This window comes from Ischnura elegans, chromosome X (assembly GCF_921293095.1).
Source record: "Ischnura elegans chromosome X, ioIscEleg1.1, whole genome shotgun sequence".
Classification (NCBI taxonomy): Eukaryota; Metazoa; Arthropoda; class Insecta; order Odonata; family Coenagrionidae; genus Ischnura; species Ischnura elegans.
In genome coordinates this window covers 65,169,033-65,192,091 of record NC_060259.1, presented here as the reverse complement: position 1 = coordinate 65,192,091, position 23,059 = coordinate 65,169,033, and the positions used below count along the sequence as shown (strand labels likewise).

The following is a 23,059-nucleotide window of genomic DNA, read 5'->3' as shown; positions in this document are numbered from 1 at the left end:
AAATGTACAGCTTATTAGTTCGGCAGTTGGCTGATTGAGGGTAATATACTGTGGACATACTAAAAAAAGAGCAATATTATAAATGAATGTAATTTCAAGCTTATGAACAGAAGCTATAAGGGATTTCTTCGTCAACCGCGATTTGATATTCACTTGACATTCATCACTAAAACCATTGTAATAATTCGGAGAATATCGGATGTTCGCTACATATTGAGATATTACTGGTATAATTTTAACCCAAGTTGATTCTTATTAAAAATCTATGTTGAAATTGCCACCACATGCAAATTACCTTCCCGCCACATCTTTTCTTACACTAAAGGAAATATTTTCGCTTTCGGGAATCAAGCAAAACATAAATTTTCTTTTCTACTCAATCATTTTAATGGGTCATGTCTTTTAGGAGAGTGCATGTTCTTCCAAAATAAAAGAATAATAACATTAAAATACAAAGGCATATATAAATCATGCATTTTCCTCCTCAACTTCGAACACTGCTTTAAAACTCACACAAAACTCATGGCACATAAGCAAAGGTAGAATTCAGAAGAGTTCCTTCAGCAGTACCTACAATATAAAACTTAATTCAATAGTTCCATATCTCTATTGTGGTAGAGACTATAGAGAATCACCATGTTCATGAATGCAAGTACGCTTTTAATACTGATTAAACTTTGCAAATAAAATTTCCCAAAAGGGTAATACAGTCACTTTGGAGTGATTCCAGGAAAGGAGCACAGCGCTATAATTGTCACTCAGTCAAATTATATCATATTAAGTAAGTTTCATAGTGCATTGCGTGTCATCCACTCTTGATAGGAATTTATGACCGCCTACAGGGAAGCTACAACATCATTAGCACGTGATGGCTGTCATGGCAGTTTTTGTGTCGAAAAAATCACTGTCTTACACACGTGTTCAAGAAGGGAAATGGAACACTCCTCCGTCAAGGAGCCATGAACGCTCATTCATTTGAGTCTACAGCACACACTAGTTGCTTCTGACTAGCACCACTTTTAAGTCCCGTGGTCCTCACAAAGATGAGAATTGTCTACATGGTCATGTGCCTCTTCATGTGCAAGGATAGGTGGTCGGAGCGGGAGAAGGCCCGCTCGCAAAGCCGGCACTGGAACGGTCGATCGCCGGTGTGCTTGCGGTAGTGGCGGGTAAGCTCGTCGGAGCGAGCGAACTTCCAGCCGCACCCCTTCCAGCTGCACTGATAGGGCTTCTCTCCTGTGTGGGTGCGGAGGTGAGCCTTGAGGTGCGACGACTTGGTGTACGTCTTGGCGCAGCCCGGATGCGAGCAAGTGTGGACGATAACCTTGCGCCTGCTCCAGTTCCGCCTTCTCCGTGCCTTGGGTGCCGCAGCCTGTGCCGGGGGCGGTGGCGCGGGTGCGGTCGGAGGCGGCGGTGGTGGCGGGGGTGGTGGAGGCGGGGGAGGGAGGTGGGGGGCATGCAGAGGATGATGTGGGGGCATTGGATGGTGCTGCGAGTGGTGCACGTGGTGCGCGCGTGGCGGCGGACCGTGGTGGTGCAGGAACCCGGCACCCCCAGCCGCTCCCGGCTGGTGCAGGTGATTGGTGAGGTGTGGTGAAGACGGTGGTGTGAGGATCTTGAAGTGCGGCGCGAACGACGGCTGTTGCCGGTAGAGGTCGCCGTAGGATGGTGGCGCGGCTTGGTAGTATGTGCCGCAGTTGTCCGGCGTCGGGGGAGGCGAGATCTGGCTGAATGAGATGGATTGGTGGTGCGGTGGATACAGTTGGGACTGGGGGCCGTTGCCGTACGGGGGGCAGTACTGCTGGGGGTGGACGGGGGCGTGCGCCATACCATGGTGGGCATAGTGTGACGTGGGGTAATGCTGGTGATGGACGTATTCTGCAGGCTTTTGCTTGGTCGGTGGGTAGTACAACTGCTGTCCGGGCGCATCGCCCTGCACCCCGGGTCCGCTCATCTGGGAGCAGTCTTCGCCGCTCCTCGGCTCGTCGCTGGTGCCCGAGTGGCCGCCGGTCTCGCTGTAGTAGCCCGACTCCGGGGAGCAAGCGGGCACAAATGGGTTGTCGTGCTGGACCTCCGCAGACAGTGCGTGGCTGCCGCTGGACGGGTCCTCGATGGCGCTGCAAACGCTGGCGTTGCTGCGATCCGTGGTTTCCTCTTGGGTGAATTCGGTGACTGGGGTGGCTTGCGCTGGCCCTCCGGCGCCCAAGATGACGGTCTCAATATCTTGCCACATCTGCGGAGTCAGAAAGAAGGAGAAACGGTTACTTTCTCGCTCAATTATGCATCATGAATTGATATCGGTGTTAAGATTGCCGAATTCCATAATTAACAATGGTTATGCTTTTTATAGTTGAATTCTGTTTTTAATTTTTATTGACCATTCCCAAATAAAGAGGTCCCGTTTCATTTATGTACAGAGCAAGTTTCAAAACGTTATCAAGATTAAAGAGAAAGACAAAAATATATATGTATTGATAAGAACAAGATACCTTGTTTGAATGCAAGCAATTTATTTATGCAACCATAAGTATGCATCGGATACTTCACCCTCTCCATAGTGGAAAATAAATAATGAATATCGTTCATTGTTTAGGTATTTTGTGGAGTAATTTCGAACTTGCATCAAGGTATGCTTTTCTTTGTGACAATTTGGATGTCAGCTTAAATGTGATGTGTAAACTATGCTCTATCCTAATATCTTATATCCCTCTTACAAATAAAGAAGTGGACATTATGAAATGTAAAATATAATTTTGACGTAGGATATAAGGATTTTGCATGCACTCTGTGTAATTAAAAATAGATGAGACATTTGATACAAAGTATCGCAAACTATCCTACGATGTTTGATAGAAATTATTTTTCAAGAATAAAGCAGGTTAGCGAATCGAGAAGACATTTTTATATTTGCCTGAAGTAATTTCAGTTGGTTTACAGTCATTACATCGTAATTTAATGGCAAGGCCAGGTGTTCCAGAAATATAAAGGAAGAAAGATTTGCTATGAAATCTCAGTAACTGCTCACTATCGAACGAAAGAAAAAATACGATTTTCAAGGATACGCGATTGGCGTCTATGATATTAAGATTCACTCATGCCTTCCCACGCATGAACACAGAAGACTTTCAATCCTTTCCATGAAGCAAGTTGCTCCACTGTACTTCTAGCTCGTCTTCCTTGAATGTCATGCTGACTGAGTTGGCGACGATAGACGAGATAGTTGTTAGACGAGAAACCACCTGCCAAGTACTCCCGAAACGTATGTCTATATACCAATTGATGTGCGGACGCAGACTGCAAAGTGATTTAATTTTTTGTGTTTTTTGCAAGTTTACTCTTTACGTAACATTGGTATACATGTCGTTCGGGAACACCAGAACACTTTCGTCACGATTTTCCATTCATGCAAAGGGACGATGTTGCTATTGATACATGTCACCCCTCTGAATGATCGAGCACTATTTTTATCAGATGCCGTAGTTGCGGCCTTAATGAAAAATCAGACTGTATAACCTATCGTTTTGGAAATAAGGAAATTTTCTGTCCATAAGTTACGAATTCAAAGGAGAATTCAAAGGAGATACAAATTTGTTTATATGGAATCAGATATCAAATTTTTAGGCCCTATTAAACATCTATAAGACTACGGCTGTTGTACTGTTTAGCATGCTGGTTAAATTTGATGAGCTATTTGAAATATCTTATGTAACGAGTTTATCTGAAAGCGTACTGGCTCCGGTGACCATTAATTACCTTTTGATTGCGATATTCATGAAAAAAGATGGGAAGCCTTTACCGCTGACCCTTGAGTTTAATAGTCATCGACCTCTCACGATACTTGCACGCACTCATTAGCTAAAGTAGAGCCCAGTAGTTCTCGCAAAATCACATTAGGGATGTACAAAGGAAACTCAGTGTTCGTGCAACCATTGTCATTACGTGGTCTGGCCATGTCTTCTAACTTGCATGCGCACTTGCGTGCACTGTTGCACTTCTCACATGTCATTAATTCATGTACCAATCCAGCCATTTGCAATCTGCGGTACATTTCTTGCGCAGTTTGTCCAGCTATCTCCGTATAAATGCAGGGGATGATAGTTCCATTAAGGTGAGAGATGAAGTCAAATAATTAGGTGTTACAATAACCTTTACCCTCATCTTTTGGAAAATACGTAAGAAATATTTGATCTAAGAAGGCTTTTGGATGCATAAGTGAATGAGAGCATCAGGCCACACTTTGAAAACGCTGCGAGCACATGACATTCAGCGTGGAAAGATGCAATAACTGAACTGAAAATAAACAGAAAGGGAAGCTTTGGAAGTCGTCAAATAGTGCTACGTGTGGGAAAAGGTTACAAGGCTTTTACAAGAATTGGGGTGGGAGATATTACAGACTTATAGGCTACGTTTTAGGCTAAGATCGCCGATTTACTTAGCACAGGTGTCATTTAGAGCTAAACAGAGAATGATTTTATTTCGTAATTCAGAGCATTGAAATTCAAAACCTTCTCACTATGTATAAATATGAATATTATGAATTATAGTCAATCCTTCGTTTGTATTTGTTGTATTTCTTCATAAAATGCGCCAAGAATCCTCCAAATAACTCAATTAGCATCATATGCATACCTTATGAGCTGGCTGGCAATTATCTGTCTCTATTTACCCCTTGAAACTACACCAATTCTCTCATGCCCTCTCACAAACGTACACAATATTCTTGCGCAAAAATACTTCTTTCTCTGGTTAACGTCTTATTTTTAATACATCTCCCTGCTCTTCAGAAACTCGTTATTCTGCAGTCATACTAAAGAATATATATCCCTGAAACCACCTTAGATTCCATTCAGTTTTCGTTAACTCGCAAAAATGTCTAACCTTTAGCGCCCCTTTGTTGTTTGAAAAGATAATTCTCTAGAGTACTGGGCTCATAAAAAAACATGATATGTCGGAAGGAACGTGATATCGGCTTTCGTTGACTCGGGTAGCCACTGGTATTCATGCATACTAAGTAAAACGATGTTAAAAAATGAACAACATTAGTATCATGCATCCCATGTACAAAACCGCAATATTCCAATAAAAAATTAAGCCCTTAATTTCACACGCAAGCCAGGCTCCGCATATTCAGATATCCCGGAAGAAATGAGTTTTTCTGCATAGCTAAGAAATCTCTGGTAAACTTTAATTCAATACATATCAGCAAAGGACATACCAATTTGGGTCCTTAAACCTATTATCATAAAACAACCTTTTTTATATTAATATTTTTTTTCCGTCAATTCCGCATTCTCAAATCCTCAAGTTCGTACTTCCCCATTTCTGGGTGTTGCACAGGAAATGATAATTTCCCTGGAGTGGTTATTGATCCATACAAAAGTCCACTCAGGAAGATCATGGCGGTATGTTCCCATCAATTACTAGGTGACTTGGGTATGGTCTGCAGAAATTATGGACCAGAAGCACGAAAGCAAATTACTGCCACATCCGAGAAAGAGAAGGTTACAAAACACGATGATCGACGTTGGACACGGTGGGGTTTGCAAGGCTTAAAACGAAGTGAGAAAAATGATGAGAAAACGCGACTAATTTCTTAGAAATACTTGAATTCTTGTAACTTATGGAAAATCCTAAGCTTTTATGTTATGGCCCTACATTAACCACGATAAGCAGTTATAATAGTGTAAAGCTAAGCTTACAGGAGGAAACCCTTAATTTGTTGAGAAATCCCGACGTTTTGAGACCTTCACTGTTGTTTCAACTGAAGGAATATTGGCGATAATGAAGGGTGGTCATTCCATAAGGAAAAGAGATCAGTGTAAGTCGCGAGTCTCGACATATCTCGAGATTAGGACCAGAAAAATTAAATACATTCTGTGCAATCATGGACTGTGAATACCTGCATGGGCAAAAATCTGAGGGATCTTAGAACAGGGCTGTCCTCAACTCTATTAAGACGCCATAGATAACAGAAAACCGTACCCAGATGACCGCGCTAAGTGAACAATGTATGAAAAAATATGTAATATTTACATTGAAAACTATATTTTTTAACACATTGGCGAATCCCAGGAGACTCGATCTAGCATTTTATAATTTAAAGTCAATCGAGTATCCAATGCGCATTCTCAAGACTGTCATTGCTAGCCACAAAGGAGAAAAATCTAATACCACCGTCATGATTCAAAGAAATACGATTTTTCCCATAACTCATGCATTCTTATATCCTCGTACCGAAGGAATGTTATATTCTTAGGTTTCCTTGTAATACGCTGAAATAATTCTTGAGTGTACATGGGTTAGAAATAGCTCTTTCAACTCTAGCGCATTCCTGAAGAAGGTGAATTTGTGAGCTGCTGATTCGTCGAAGATGAAACTATTCATCCGGCTGGCTTCAATGACTAATGCTCTGTCGTCCTAGCTTTCACGAAAGCACAGATCGCTAGGACTCCTAATTGGTAATTTGTTTCACGACGACGAGCCTAAATAAAGATAATACAAGTGAGATATTTATTGAAACATACATTTCAGATTCACCGATTTCCTTCATGAAGCAATACGAGCGATACGAATAGAAAGAAGAATACAACAAAGTTGGAATACTGGGTATACTACTGTAAGTATAATAAGACCGCCTAATGAATTATTTTTAAATGGGAGTGAACACATCCAGAAATATAAAAACTCAAAAAAATAGACTACCATTATACTGTTAGATAATTACATTATACTATTAGATATAGACTACCTTTGGAACATATTTTTTTTAATTGATGGGCAGGTACTGTTTCTTTGGTCAGTGAGACTAAAGTACAATATTTTTTTCCGCTCCAAGCCGGTCGTGTTCAAGCCCATTGCGTAAGTCTAATGTAATGTACTTAGCATTATAGGCTCCTTTATTGCTAAACACTCCAACCAAAAATTAAGCAGATCACGAGAATTTATGCAGTCTCAGTCAGCAATATAGTGTGTATGATTTTAGGCCATCTAGTAATCAACTATTGGGAATTTAAATTGTAGTGCTCATGGATTTAGGCTGCAGCGACCAAAATCCCAAGAAAACAATCAGCAAAATTTGAATTCGCCGAAAAGGAGCGCGGGCAGAAATTTTACCCAAAACTGTACTAATAAGGGATCAATGAATGTAAAGGTGTTCATTTTGGTGCGAATGCAACCTACTACGCGATTTGCAAAAATTCACGTAATGAACCCAGGAGAGTATTCGGCCTAACTTAAATTCACACGCAGTGGTCTTGAGATTCCATACTGTTAAGTGCATAAAGAACTAATATGCCAATGTATAAAAAGGGTAAATTCTCGTTAATAAATTACTTTTACGCTCGAACCACCATAAGCATAATTCCAGCCTTTAGGGACTCCTCCATATGGTGAAAGGCTTGGAGATCCTTCTCGTTGAGTATTGAACCTCACATACAAATTAAAAAATAACAGCTGTATCAGCTATGAAAGGCATAGAGTTTCAGGAAGGAAATGAAATTCACCGTTATGAAGCCCCTTTGACCAATCTCGGCCAAGATATAATTTCTGACATTCTATCCTTTTGAATTTTTGTAAGACAACATTACATTGGATGTTCTGCAAGTGCGGCAATAAAATTCTCAATGAAGGTCATATTACTCGCGGAACTGTTATGTTATACATGAAGAACAGCTCGTATTTGGTACTCGTATTGGTATATTGCATAAGTGGGAGTGACTATAAGCACAAACGACCGCTTTCGTAGTTGGCACGAGATCCCGTTGCCCTAAGGATACCGCCTAAGAACTCTGAGCCAGCATTCACAAATGATTTCCGTTTCTCGAGAGGAAAAGTAATTTAGAGTTAAAAATCGTTCTTCTACTACCAAGACAGTGTTACCCACATGGCACTTAATAATTAAATTACGCGGCAAATTACTCAGTGTCCATTAGCGATAGCCATATTTTTCTAGCATTCATAGTGCACTGTGAATACCTGCGGAATCCTATCTCAAGCGGCGAATTGCCTGTAATGATGATGACGATCGTGTTCTGTCAACGCCTATGCCAAGGTGATTTACGACATGTTTGAACAATAAAATATTTACCCTAGACTTGTTTACTTTGCCAGTGTAAACATATTCTAGAATCTAGTGTTTTATCTAGGCTGAGGAATGGGTGAATGTTAAAACGCTCATCTTCCCTTGTCATTAGTCTTAATCGTTTATTTCACGGTCAATCATTTCAAATGATGGATCGCAGAACAGTACCAAAATCTCTACGTGGCTGCCTGCGGGTCAGCCATTGGAAAAGGACGAATTTACCTTGTATCACCAACGCGCATTCAAGGCAAATATGCCGACGCAGCCCATTCATCCATCAAGTATAGCCATTTGGCTCCGAAACCGTTTAAAAACTTTATTCCATGGAAAATATACCCATGAAATACAGAATTAAATATTAAATTTAGGAGATTCTCTTGCAATAACCTACATGTTTTACAGCAAACTCCTTGTACCTGAACTAGGCTCTCGGGCAAAAGCAAATTCTTCGCCTTGTAGCCATGAAATAAAATTATATGTGCAATCCAAATGTTACTAAGCTGCCCACACAGTTAGCATGCAACGTAGTACTAGAAGACTTAATATCACAATTAGCTCCAACCACAAGTTTTGCTTATTGTAGATGGACACCAAACTTGAATGGTTCCGCAAAAACGCTAACATAAAAAATCGCTCCTCGTTAACTTTCGCATCAGAAAATTCATTTTTTAGATTGTAATTTGTTTCTTGTTTATGAAATTGTTTTTTGTAATGTGATATTAATGCTATGCTTTCAATGTTGCCACTATGTAGGATAATTGGAACCTTCTGACAAGACATATGACATATGGCAAGGACCAAGTTTGTATATGCTAATATAGGCAATATCTATATTTAAAAAATATAAAAATACCTAGCATTGTTACCCAGACTCAATGCAATTATCAATACAGAGTAAAAGTACTGATAAGCCAGGGTTGTTCCTCAAGAAAGCAAGTAACTAAGTTTACGCTACCAACGAAAGAATAGACTGATTGCCATGAATGCTTGCACTTTCTGGAAAAAATCTCTCATTGCATGTTATCTGTGAAGGCAATAATTTTAACGACCACCTTGTCGTCATTTCGGTGCTGCTTTTCAACACTAAGTTTGGAAGAGCATGAATGAGTTACAGGAGTTAAAAACATTTCTATTGTATACCATTTTATGATCAGTGGCATATTGCCTATTCGAACGACCTAAGACGAATTGATATGAAAGCGTGGTAATCATAACCTTTAATAAAACAAAATCTTGGAAAAAATGCAAAAAACATATTGTTTCATTTAATAGTAAACCTACTCGCGCAATCTACCCGCGTCATATTTTCAGCTCCGAGAAAACCTTAAGAAAGGCATTCAACATATGAAATCGGTACAAGTACTTGACTACTGATTTGTAGTATTTAGGTAGATGATGTGGTTTCTTTTACTTTTTAGGACCATGATGACGGAAAGTGAGTAAATTATGATGATGATCAGAGTTAATCAACGTCGTTCATGTAGCGCTTTCAGTCAATGTTATGCGCTCGGGCCGTAAATGAAACGACGCACCCACGCAATTGCGGACGCTCTGTTCGCGGTATTCGTCAGCAGCGCTGCCGCTAGGTGCAGGGCCGAAATGTGGGCGGAATAGAAATGCATCAGGATGAGTGTTGTGAGTCACTTTGTACAACAGAGCTAGAATAAGTTTACTGAAATTATTGAAATGACGTAACTACTGTACGCCGTAAAAAAACGTAGAAAAAATGCTCGCAATCAGAGAAATATATCTTATCCCGAAGATAATTATTCAACGCGAAGAAATGATTTTCTTCCATTCATGCACGATACCAATGTGTATTCATAGTGCGAGACATATCGGTGCAGCGTATGTATAACAAAGTGTCATTTGCAATGGAGTTTTCTCTCCGGACTCTCGAAGTAATTTTCCTTCAATGAACCTGAGTGACTATGAATTAATACAGAAAGCTTTAATTCTTGTAATGATCTACGGCCTACGACTTCGTTAATGAGGAAGAAATATAGAAAGAATCGATTCACAACCTTTTCACCACAAGCATGGCAAATCCTTCTTTATCGGCAAAATTTGTTGCAAATGAAGTCATATTGCGAATCATATTGCTTCAGGCACATGTGGGAGAATCTTTATATAACCTCCCGGGTATGGAATTTGTGGAGTATATCTGTATTAGTTCATTTCCTAATGACATTTGAAAAATGGATGAGATAGAAGTATTGTTAAAATTAAAACGAGGAATGCCGCATTCCGGTCATGTCGAACCGATAATCCGCATCAAATATAAAGTTGTGTGCCACTCACAAGATGACTAAACAAAGGCTAAAAGATTTCAATACAATCAAAAGATTTTTCTAGTCAAAGGCGACGCTTCATAATCTGAAGAATTTCGGCTGCGGCTTAAAGGGACTACAATGCTAAAATTCGCTCGGGATGCCAATTTGGCCCGGAAATTACATGTCCTTCGATTTCATGGGTAAACAAGAAGAAAATTCTTCAACTCTGTTGTGATTCCTAGAACGTTGAAAATATTTACACAACATTAAATTTTCTCCTGAAATTAAATGCACCATACGTATTTGTATGTTGTGAAATTCGTATGCAGTGAAAATATTTACACAACGTCGAATTCTCTCCTGAAACTATATGTTCCACTCGTGTTTGAAGGATGCAGTGCAAATATGCATAATCTATACACTTAACGTAATACCCCTTCCCACTTTTCAGCAAGTTAATCGATTACTTCTTTAGGGAGGACTCAGAGGCATATGGTTTCTTATACTCGATGTAATTTTATTTTCTTCCAGAAAATGCTAAAATCCTGTATGCAGGAATAGAAACAATAGTCTGAGGAACCAAGGAGATCTTTTGCTCAGGAATCATTTGCTTCAAGCAAGTACAGACGGCATCATGTACACAAAGTGGGCATTGCCCTGAGTGCTTCGGTGAAAACATTTGCATCAGTAGCATGCCGTTGACAGATATTGCTCGGTGCTAGTGAAGAGCCCCATATAAAAATGCATGGTGGACAATCTTACACTTAAAGTAAACGTCTCCGATCATTTTCGTCCTAATGAGTTTATTATAAGCACAGAGAGTGATACTTTGAGGCTCGAGTCGGGGAAATTGGGAAAATGTTTTGAATCATTGGCGTTATGTAATCGTTAGGCATATCCCGATACTATCAGGGCCCAAAGAGGTTGCAAGACCTTGAAGATGATCGTGGTTCATAACGTTGCGAATTCTCTATTTCCTCCTATAAAAACTAAATGTGCGGCCCAGCATAACGTGGTAGCACCAGAAAACTACTGATATATTTCATGGCAGAATTGATATTCTCAACTATTAAGCAAACGTAAATACAAGGAGTAATAATGGAAAACTACATGCGTTGAGTTTTTTCCTTTCGTATTCGTACAAATAGTACTTTAGTGATAGGTTTGAGTTGGAACAAGTACTGGAGGCGAGCCCGAGATTAATACACGAACAGACTCATGATTTTTACGATAATGGTGGCTGTAGTGGCCTTATTAAGCTATATTGAATTAGGTTAATAATATTTGACTTTTAAAATGATGTTATCTCTCCCCTCCACGACGCGTAACATTGAAACCAGGAAGGTAAAATAAATTCAACGCAATTGAAAGAGTAAGAAAGTACGTTCTCAAATAAAATCAACTTAGTCGTATACGAAGGCTATAACTCATAATTTAGGCGTAGTAGGAGCAAGAAACTTTTGCCTTAGGACAGGCTCAAGATTTTCTCTCTTTGAGTGTAAATATGACATGTAATATGATTTTCGAGCGCCTGCACCAGAAATAGAAATTGAATTACTTGAAAACACGTTTAAGCTTTAATAACTTGTGGAGGGAACGCAATAGTCTGGGCTATGATGCTGATCAATGGGCCCCTTGCTCATATCCCGGACAAAGCCTTCGAACCTTCCCAACAAAATATTCCCCAGGTGGCCCAGAGTTTGGCCTGGCTTCACCTACGCTTGTGTGAAATTCACACGTCTGCGGCTAAGTCCGAGCTGAGTTCTATCTTTACCTATCCACACCAACCTTCAGGTTGAATCACTGAGGGACTTAATATCCGTTCGCAAGCTAAATGAACATTCAGAACGTAAATTATTCGTCGACCTGAAAGGAGAACAGCAAGAAGTTACTGGATACGTGGATACTGACTTATGCTAAGCAGTGGGCTGACTTATAACGAAGCGCAGCTGCCAACGTGGATAGACTAATAGGAGATTATTGGTGTACATGCTTTACTATTTAAAATAGCAGTTTTATTCTTGAATAATCGTTTCATCTGCCAAACAAAAGAAGGCCCTTGCGATGAATGCCACCTAACGAAACATGCAGAAAACTGTAGAATGTACTCTGCCGAAACTCACTGCGAAGACGTGCATTTAGTCTCCTCCATGAGGCGTTTCGTATCTGAGATAAGGAATTGATACATACCGTTTAAGTGAGCTGTACCATGTACGACCAAATGACTATCCAGCAATTAACTTATATCATATCGGTTTCTGCAGGTGAAAGCCCGTAATGGAACTAATTTTACTTCGCGAAGAACACACCGGTTTGCAAACTCGGAAAAACCTTAACTAAAACGGTTTGAAAATTCGTAACCCAATGATTAGCGGTCTTATCGAGGAACTGGTTGGTTACTACGAACGAGGACCTGGAGGACGACGGGATACCATATTGTGAATGGGACGCCCGAAAAAATTCCCAAGCCTTGATGCGTGTACGCAGTTGTTAGCACTTAATGGCGTAAAACAGATTTGCCTCATACAAGCGAGTACTGAAACTCCATATAAAACAACGCATGTATTTTTCGGGAAGTGAAAGGTGAAATTACGTTCCTGTATGTCGCACATGACCCTTTGGTTTATAAACTTTATAGCTGAAATTATTTCCTGGAAGACTAATGGAACATGTTGCATATAAATCTATCGCGGAAACATTTGTACCATAGAACTTAACCAAAAATCCATGAGAGACATCAATAGATGGGGATATTTTGGGGGCGCAAAGTGAGTAAATAGATTTAAACATTATGTTAACACTATCATCAGTGGCGCACATGGTCCTCGTATTTCAATGCACACCAGTGGAATCCCTATCCATGCTATTATAATATGCGGTCTGGGGTAATAAAAATGTTGTCAATCCCTGAGTGATTCCAAAACGGCAGATGGTCAAAACTTATGCGTTTTCCTTGTCGATATTTTGCTGGAAAGGAAGCTCAACTAGCTGCAGATGAGAAATTCAAAGTTGTAAAGCGAACGATTCACAACGCCAACGTAAAATTAACATGCCAGTCTCAAACATGTAAAGCTAAATATATTTTTGCGAGGAACCGGGATGGCTATTGTCAACTAAATGTACTTATGGTACAAAATCCAGACAAATGGACCAAGGATGAATTCTTGACTAAAGTTTTTGATGCATACTTTATCAATCCTATATCCAATGTTTTAGCATTAACACCCAATCCAATGTATTGGGCCAGAGCTTTGCCTTTGACTGCGATTATAAACCTGTACTGGATTCCGAATAAAACCGTAACTGAATGATTTGTATACACAAATATAAAGGAAAGACATATTTCTCCATGGTACAATCCATGATATTGTAATAGATTCATGTAGATTACGGCGAAAAGAAATGTACGTCCATAATCTCGGGATTCAGCTTCCCGCAACATGCTTTCAAACCCAGTGCGAGACGAAACCCAATAAGGATACAAAATTTGCACCAGTAGCGGTACGCTGAGTGATATCTGTTGAGAGGAAAATAGTTTCGTTCCAAGAAACGGCCCTTAATCGATTACTTGGTAGTGAATTCTCTCTTGTAACAGATATCTACCATTCTACGTAACACAACTACAAAAATGAGTCAAACCGTCGCAGGGACAAGTTAGCTATGAAGAGTGTAATGTAAAAAGGAATACGTCGTGCAATGAAAACATATGGTGAACGTACCCAAGTACAAGGAAAACTACTTCTCTCGTGGCTAGAAGGGGAACTTCACTGCTGTACATCTTCGCTAATTTCCCTATGGCGGGTCACTGGGTAAATCCATCACTGCAATGACCCAAAAAGTTGAAGGAAATTTCCTTCTATCGTAGTGTACCCATGGATAAAATATCAGAAAAAATATGACGATAGGACCTCACAAAGTTCGTGGTAGTATCTATTGAGCATAGACGCCTTCAGGCACAGGATATCATTAATGGAAGGGCTAAATTCACCAATTATTATTTTAGCAATGATCCTGCACTGCCAGCACTCTTTTGGGACGGAATGATACTACGCCTAAGCAATCAGAATGGTTTTACCGGTGTTTGTTAATCACGGACTTGCCACTTCTCACTTCCTGTCCACCGCGTCGAGCATGAAAGATGGCTAGCGATTGCGTAACACGCGTAGTAGCCATCGCTAGTTGTCAACTGTGACGACGCATACTCGCACACTGTGACGACACGTAATGTGGAAATAATGGGAAAGTGACTAGCAATCAACTGATTCATACAAAATAGAATGAAGGCTGTTACACACTCTTACTTCATTGAGGAATAATCTTTGCGATAAATAAGACAACACATTTACTGGCCAAGATGAGTGGATATCCTGAATGACTTCATAATACACACGATTACGCTGACATTATACTTGATTATGAAGCGAAATAGAGGTGAGGCAATCTCTATGAAAATATGGTAACTCAGGAGCGGAGTACTCCTGTAATACTTTGGGTATGGTTAGTGCCACACAAAATTGGAGGATAATGGAAAATCCAAAGTATTACGTATTAAATAAAGAGATATTTAGCAATGTATGAGTATGCAGCAGGGATATGTATCCAAAGAAAAACTGTCAGGAAGTGAGTAAATAAGGTGAAATAAGAAAAATTAACTGTGCACAGGCTTCTAAATGAATAACGTATATTTACAGGCAGCATGTCTGACTGCACTCAGCATAATCAACGTGTGCAACGTCCTCAAGATGATGCAGTGTATGGAGACACGCTGCCTCTTAAATAAACGTTATTCATATGGGAATTTGCGCAAAGTCTATTGTATATATTTCACATATTGATTTCCAAAAATTCACGGTCTCCACTATTCACTTTATGCGTGGCTTAGGTAGCGAAGTGATGCTAACTAACGTTAGTGTTACCCTCCTCTTTAGGGTAATCTATTAGGGAATTGTACAATCACGAAATATTACTTGCAAGGGAAATAAAGTTTACATTAGTTGAATTTGAGAGTGGCGATTGAGAAGAGGAAACAAAGGGCTACGTTTCTAAGCAACATAATTAATTCCAAAGTTAAAAAAATGACGGCGTTAATTCTTGCGAAGGGCAAAATAGTGTTACGATCCTGAGCAAACTCAAAATCAGTACCATTCACTGGTGAAAACGAGTAAATCATATGTTAACTTTTCTGCGGAAGAGAGAACCATCATTGGATAATGGACGGAAGTTAACAATTGAAACACTTTGTTAGACGTATATTTTCCTGTTTTATTACAATGGTATCCTACGTGTTCTATCTAAGTTTTTCGGTCAGTTGACTCTAACCTTAGGAGGCTGAATTCAGAACCTTGTATCCCTATTTCAGCTCTTTCAGGGGATTTGTATCCGATTGTACAAAAATTCGTAATTATGGTAATGAGAATGGAGTATGCTTGTTGATTACTCACTCCTCGCCACATCACTTTGAGGCAGGTCACAGGCATTTGCAATGAACGATGCATGCCTCGCGTGAGAGGACAGTAGCTACAGGTCGATACGTTTTTGCGTAGTAAATTTCAAACATGCGTGGCGTTGTGAAATAAAAACCTCCCCGCCAAAGTCCAATAAAAAAGATGAATAACTATGCAGGGAGAGATGTATATTTCCTATATAAGTGTCACAGTCACCATCTGCGGCACCCTAGGGTGCTATATTTGTGGGAAGGCTCATATTCATCGGGGCATTGCACGCGCCGTCAAAGAAACACTATTTTTAGCTGACATCCCGCAAGCGCTACGATGAATGAACAGTCCTGAGTGATCTACCAGGTAGCAATTTTTTAAATTCCCCATTCCAAACAAATTAATGATTGAAATAATTACCTTAAAATCAGTAGTATTCATTAAATAACATTAGAATAACTGCAGGCCGACGCGCATCCTTATTATAACGTAAGACTAGGTGTTCAAATTGTATAATATCAAAAAAGAACTTCCTTGCGATGAGAATCGGAGGTTGATAACCAATTTCCGTCAGTCACGTATATCATATCGCACCTAAGGTTTATTATATTTATTATATTAATTTTATTATAGAACGATCATTTAGCCAGCATTCCCTACAGCTCATCCGTGCCTTTACTTTGTACATGAAGAAATATGCCGGCATACAATCCAAATTTTATCTAAACAAAAGGAAAAAGTAGAATTTAAATTTGCGTTAATACTCAATCAATAAAAGCCTTCAATCCAATATCTTACACAGTTATCTGCAAAAATAGAGAAAATCTTCCGTGATAATGAACTTCACTCACCTCTTCATATTTCATAGCAAGTCCGTGTTCTCGTAAGATGAAACACAGTGCTCGGTTGTATGATGGAACGATCATTCAACCTTTAGGTAGAACTACTAGCCAATACAAAGGATTGAAGTTAATTCTAATTGTAGGAGCGTCTTGTATCAAAGCCCGTCGTAGGAACAGTAGATGCCTCACGCAATAAGAAGAACATGATTTCCTCCAATATTGGCATAATATTTGTTTCACGGTCAGTCAAACGATTGAATCTATTCTTTAACACGGACAATAATTATAAACTCTCTTTTTAACAGCCATCCCGGGGCTCGATTAAAGGATGTGCAGTAACTAATTTTATTCAACCACCTTATTTAGCTTGAAACAGAAAAACTTGCAATGTGTCATAAAATTATGTACATGACATTTAATTATTACACTTTCCATCCCCGCCAATCATAGCTAAATGAAAATATCTAGTGGTGTCACGAAGAGACAAAATATATGTGGCCTACTCGTCCTTCATGCGAGGAAATAATTTAGCCCTTCGGTGAAATATTTCTTAACTAAAATATAAATATTGAATTCAGCGGACATCAACGAAATATCGTTCAATGATACAACGCAAAAGCGAAATGTAGCCTAGCAATAGGCCGTCACGGTTCATTCATGGCCAAGAGGAAAATAGCGACACCCGATCTCAGTATTCAGGTTCTCATATCCATTACCCGTAAAAATGAATGTGATAGCTTGGTTACATATATTAAAGTGGATATGGTTGTGTCCAGTGATGATTTTTGTGAATAAAACCTTTGATGCTATAGCGTTAACTGAGCTGCTGAATATAATGAGTACAGCATAAGGTTTAATGTAATACAGAACATAGATGGCTCTTTTTGTTAAGACTGGAAGAATCCTTCAAACTCCATTGCTAAGATTCAGCACTTCTATGACATACATGATGATCCCTCGTAAGCATTTATTTTTACTTCTCCAATATGCTTTATTGGAGGTAAACAATGAACCCCAACAAATGTGAAATAATGGTGCATGCCAAAGCATGCAGGATACATTCAATAGGTATATCTAAACCGATTATCGAAATGAGAGGCTGCGTCACTCGCATCAGATGTGCTGACAGCAGATGCAGTGTTCCTACAAGATTCCCTTACCAGCAGAACCATGAGGAATGCATACTAACTTTAAACTAACTCATTGCTGAAAGCTAGAGAAACACAGGTAGAGAGTCGTGGCATTTTGTAAATGCTATTTTGTAAGGAAAAAACGGCCTTTAAAGTTTTTTAATTCTGAATGGTGTTAAATGATTCCACCCCAAACATTTTATAGAAAATGCAAAGTTTATTTTCCTTTCAAAAGAAACCCGGCTCCGCAGCAATATCATAATTGAGAGATATAAATCTTTCTTTTATGGCAGCTTTTCGATCATTTCTTTACTTTCAATAAGATTTTATTGAGGTGTCTAATCAGATAACGTAAGTTATACAACATCCAGTAGTAAGTTCATAAGAAAAATTTGCCGACCTTGAGAAAAAACGCGGTAAAAAACTAAATTTGTTCAATACAAAGGCAACTGGCATCTGCTTCTAATGTATTCTTGCGAGATAGCGTCGGTGGAGTTTTTTCCTCCATAAAGCTTTTATTCTTGAGGTCTTCCACTCTCAATAAGACATTGTAAGTCTTTCATTACTTCCACGCTATAATTTTAAAGATAGTGGTCAAGATTATTAAGTGTACTATATCCCATTGCTTGGTCTCATCTCTGAAATACTCCTCAAGTTATACACTGTGCCGGTAAGGCCTCACAGTACATCATACAATAGTACAGAAAGGATAGATTGTCTACTTATCAATGGAAAAGTCATTGACATACTGTTGCTCACGCCGTTTAGGTTTTCCCTAGGATTCAATAGCTTTATCTCACAATTTGTTTTGAATGAAAGCGTTCTGCGTTTTTGAATTAAAAAATGAGAACGCGTAATAGTGGAGTTAACTTCAGATGAGTCTATGTGAGAGAATTTAAACCACGACCATATATTGGAGAAATGCACATGTTACATGTTATTTGTTCAGGTTTCAATTAATCCTCTTGATTATATATCGCTTTCCACTTGAGTATCACCCGGAAAACCACATCCAAAGATAATGACGGTGATTAATCGATGCACTGCTATGAGAATTACTGCTAAGATATAAGTTCTGCTTATAAGTCTGAAGTAAGCGTGCACTCAGAGACCCTTTGGTGTGTGATAGTTCTGGATTACTACTCGCATACATTAGTCAACAATCAATTCAACAACAACAACTAAAAGAAAGATTTATAGCTCTCAACAACAACAATTAATCAACAAGTATTCACATATTGCCAAATACTCTCATAATATCCTCCGAATGTAGAAAAGGAGGCAAAGATAGCCCATCCTTCCACGAAAAATCACAATGTATTGATTTTCACTACCATACCTTTATAGATCCAAGTGATTCTGTGAATATTGTGCAGGGAAATCATCTACTAAGTGCGCCTTACAGGGTTATGAAATTGATCAACTAACGGGTTACTACAGGTATGTAATGATTAATACTTGTAATCTGAGTTACCTCATAATGTAAATTCCATCGCTACTCCAGCACCTAACTCTAGTTAAGACTAATGCTCCGCTAGAAAGCATTTAATCTATTTGAAGACATTCACCTCAAAAACGCAAGGAACACAGTTGAGGGAGTCGGATATATCGGGCGGTTCGCGAGCCGCTCCCCGATTACCGGCCTGTTACGCATGGGTTCCACGCTTTCCTGCGGACCCTGGCTGAGCGGCTGAATCACCTGGGTATTTCCTCGGAGCGCTCTGCATCATTACCGCACCTTAAAGAAGTTCTAAGGACTTTGGGAAATGAGCCAGGAATACATACTTGATGCTTGGAGGTGTACCCGAAAACGTTGTGACAAATAGCAAATGTTATGAAAAGTATTCTTATTCCATCGTTTATACGACGGTAAAAATAATGACGGGAGAACAGCATAGCAATTGGGCGTTACTCATTACATAAAATTTAGACTTTAAAAAATCGTTTAAAAGCACTCAAGTGTGTTCCCGGGACTTTACCTAGAACGTTTCCCACCTTGAATAGACTTCAATTATGTTAATTTTTTTGCTTTGATACTTTCGAAGTACTAAGAGAACTAATTGCATTGTATACCCTTTGCTCTTATCTGAATCATCTCTAGAAATTATGGTTTATTCTGTTTGTGTACGCAGCTTCCAGCCATACTATACTCCCCAAGCCTCTTCATGGGTGTTTTCAGGAGGTAAGCTTTTGAACCCAATTGCACTACGTTGTATGCCACATTTTTAAGACAGCTCACATACGCTCATGCATACAATTGGTGTAAACTACTGCCAAACATCACTATCTCATGCACCACCTATAAGTATTGGAAAAATAAACCGCGAACTTGATAAAAGCTGATTTCTTTCATGAGCCTAATCTCATCGGTCACAGCCTATGCTGGGTTAGTGCCCATCAATAAGTATGGCGATAAAACAACCAGAGTATTTTTAGCAAGTATAAAAAAATCATTGATTTGTAAAATTTTAAATGCATCTTGTAGCAAATATGATTCTTTCAAGCTGGAGGAAAGGCAGTGAAATTTTTCAAGCTTTACCTTGTGGAAACCCTGAATGAGGTAAGAGACTTTTTAAATTCAACACTGTTATCCACGACCAGGATATCAGAGTATCAACTAAAACTACCATAAGTAATGTTATTGATAATGAGAAATTTTTTGGGAAACTTGTTCGGAGAAATTGTAACGACAATGGCGAGTTTCTTTTTCCAGTTGGGGAAACTGTTCAAATTAGCCAAGTTCTCTAAGTAAAACGACAGTGTTTTTGCTAATCAAAATTTTTCGCATGTAGGTATTCATCATTTACCGGAATACGTTATTTTGCCAAATTTAAAGCTAAAAAGGATTTGAAGTGAACGATATCCATCCCGCTTTAAGGCTAACATTATAATTTTCGGAGCGACTAGCGCCGACGAATGCGAGAGTCCTCGGCGGACGGAGGGTGGGTCCGGCGGGCAACGTCTGGCACTTCGTCGGCCAAGCGATTGCCTCGCACGGTCGCCTATGGTAATGCACAATTCATACCGGAACCAATACCATTTACAAATTTTACTCTTCGTCCTCACTTGCAATAGACAGTTGAACTTGAATGCTTTAATATCGAACCATAATTCACTATAAGGCGTTCTAGGCAGGGAAAATGGAGATTCTTTCCAGTTATTCTACCAAAACACCACTTTGAAACAAATAGCACTGATGGAAAATAAAGTTTGATAAATTTTGAAGCTGTTAGAAGTACTGAGTTTTGCCTGATAATATGGCAGAAGGCGCAAGTTTAGTTACTTCTTGACGCTATGCATGAAATTACCCTAGAAGGAGAACGAAATTGGTCAGCTTTACCACCTTCCCATCCGTCAGAGAATATGAGTTTTTGGCCGATCAGTAGAATAGTGATTCCAAGTTTTACCAGGAAATCTAAAGAAGGCAACAGAAAATCTCACCGTAATTAAGAGCATGGTTATTTCTCTCTTAGGTAAGTTCTACTCAGAAATTCGTCTATCCATGAATCCCCAATGCACACAAAAAAACAACGGTTCACTCCGAATCACTCCGTTATATTTTGCTGAACGTCGAAATCTCTGCGTGTTAAATTTGAAGCAAAAGCAACAAGTGCTATCTAATCAGAATGATTAAGCGAAGGGGTGTTTTTTGCAACGTAAAGTGTGTAAATAGTACCGAATGCCCTGAATGCATCATCTACCTAATTATAAAGTCATAAATACTGTGATGCAATTCCGATTATTTACTAAAACACCAGTAACGGCGCCGTCCCATGTCTAAGCAATGTTTTCAGTTCAAAACCTCAAGCACTGAAATATTTTGTCTTATATGGCGCAATATACTATTGCCAGCTGACCATGTGAGCTTCACATATATAAAGTAAGATCCACGGAGTGTCACGCAGTTCAGTCTCAGTTTCGTGATTTAGCTGTGTTTATATGATGTTACTAAAGCATTTTCCCGCCGGAAATCGGTTACAAATCCTCTCATGGGCAAAACAAGATTTTCCAGAGAGGTAGGACCCATTCCAGCTTTACCGATGGAGCTGGACTAAGAAGTCACGTCAACAGTTCCATGTCCCGTCCTCCGAGGCGCGCGGCCGAAGGCGCTCCCGAATCACGCATGGCGAAGCCGACCGTGCAATATGACTCCCTGCAATTTTGGAGCCCGAGGCGTACTTAACTCAGTAATTCGCACAACTACTTAAATAGCTTGGTATGTATATGAAACAAATATGTGTATCAAGCCATATTTGAGAACTGAGTACGCCATCCTATAAGAGACAAATTTGGGGAAATTTCACTATTTGTATGCGTAATCGTTTTTAAGCCCCATGACAAGTATTGAATATCGTGAATTGTTGTTTTGATTACTCCTTAAGGAATTCTAAATGAGCCGGCTAAATATTTTGAAACAATAACCTGTGATGTACAAGTGAAATAGACACGGGTACGCGTTTAGGTATGAAAACGGTTGATTGATACGGTTTTGTGCACCGAATCAGGTAAGAAACACTGCCTCTAACGACTATTTCTCGTCTAAGAAAAACACCACAACCGCACTTTAAGTGCAGCCCACAAACTGTTCCTAGCTTTCGCTACAGAAAAACTGTACTGGCCTAAAATGGTACGGAAAGATGGCTTAAACTTAACTACCTGTTGCTACACTACTCCCCCGGCCGACCTAATCTTAACCACGATATACTGAAAAATGCTATGGCAAATTCTAAAAATCCTCGTCACAATAAAAGTAAGATAGGAGAAGAACCACTTTGTCACCAACCTCTTGGAAATCGGCCATCGCCGTCCGGCTGCACTCCCTCGCTGGCCCGCACCAGCTCGCTGCACCCGCACAGAGTCCGAATCGAGAAGCACTCAAACGACACCCTTCCGGGAAGGATCACAACGGCCGCGCCGAGCATCGGCGGGCTGTCACCGGGACACGGGGGCGGCGGTGCCGCGAGCACCTTGAATCTCGGATCGAAGAACACTGCACTGGTCCGTGCCTTGGGCGCAACGTGCGCGCCGACCGAAAGTCCGCTGAGGAATGACCCGTCCTCTCCGGGGGCGCTCGCCGCCCACTCCCCTCCCTTCCCCCTCCCCTCCTCTCCCCCCACCCCGTCCTTCCCCCACCCCCGTTCTGAGCGCACGGCCCGCCCCCTTCCAGTGCAGTAACACCTGTTCTTATTGCAGTGCGTTTTAGGCGGTGATGCCGCCAAGTGCGTGTAATTCTATCGCGAATTCCCTCCGACTCAGAAAGTCTGATCGGGTGACATCGCTGCATTTGCACCCGCACGGC

The 23,059-nt window shown here is 40.0% G+C and overlaps 1 protein-coding gene across 1 annotated transcript; it reads right to left on the bottom strand.

The window, feature by feature from the left end:
* Positions 1–363: 363 nt before the first annotated feature.
* On the bottom strand, positions 364–22,789 carry LOC124170850 (Kruppel-like factor 3). The gene is made up of 2 exons (XM_046549847.1): positions 22,544–22,789; positions 364–2,233 (listed from the first exon to the last, which is right to left on the bottom strand). The coding sequence occupies exons 1-2, from the start codon at positions 22,559–22,561 to the stop codon at positions 1,055–1,057; spliced, it is 1,197 nt and encodes a 398-aa protein (XP_046405803.1). The 5' UTR covers positions 22,562–22,789; the 3' UTR covers positions 364–1,054.
* Between the last annotated feature and the right edge of the window lie 270 nt (positions 22,790–23,059).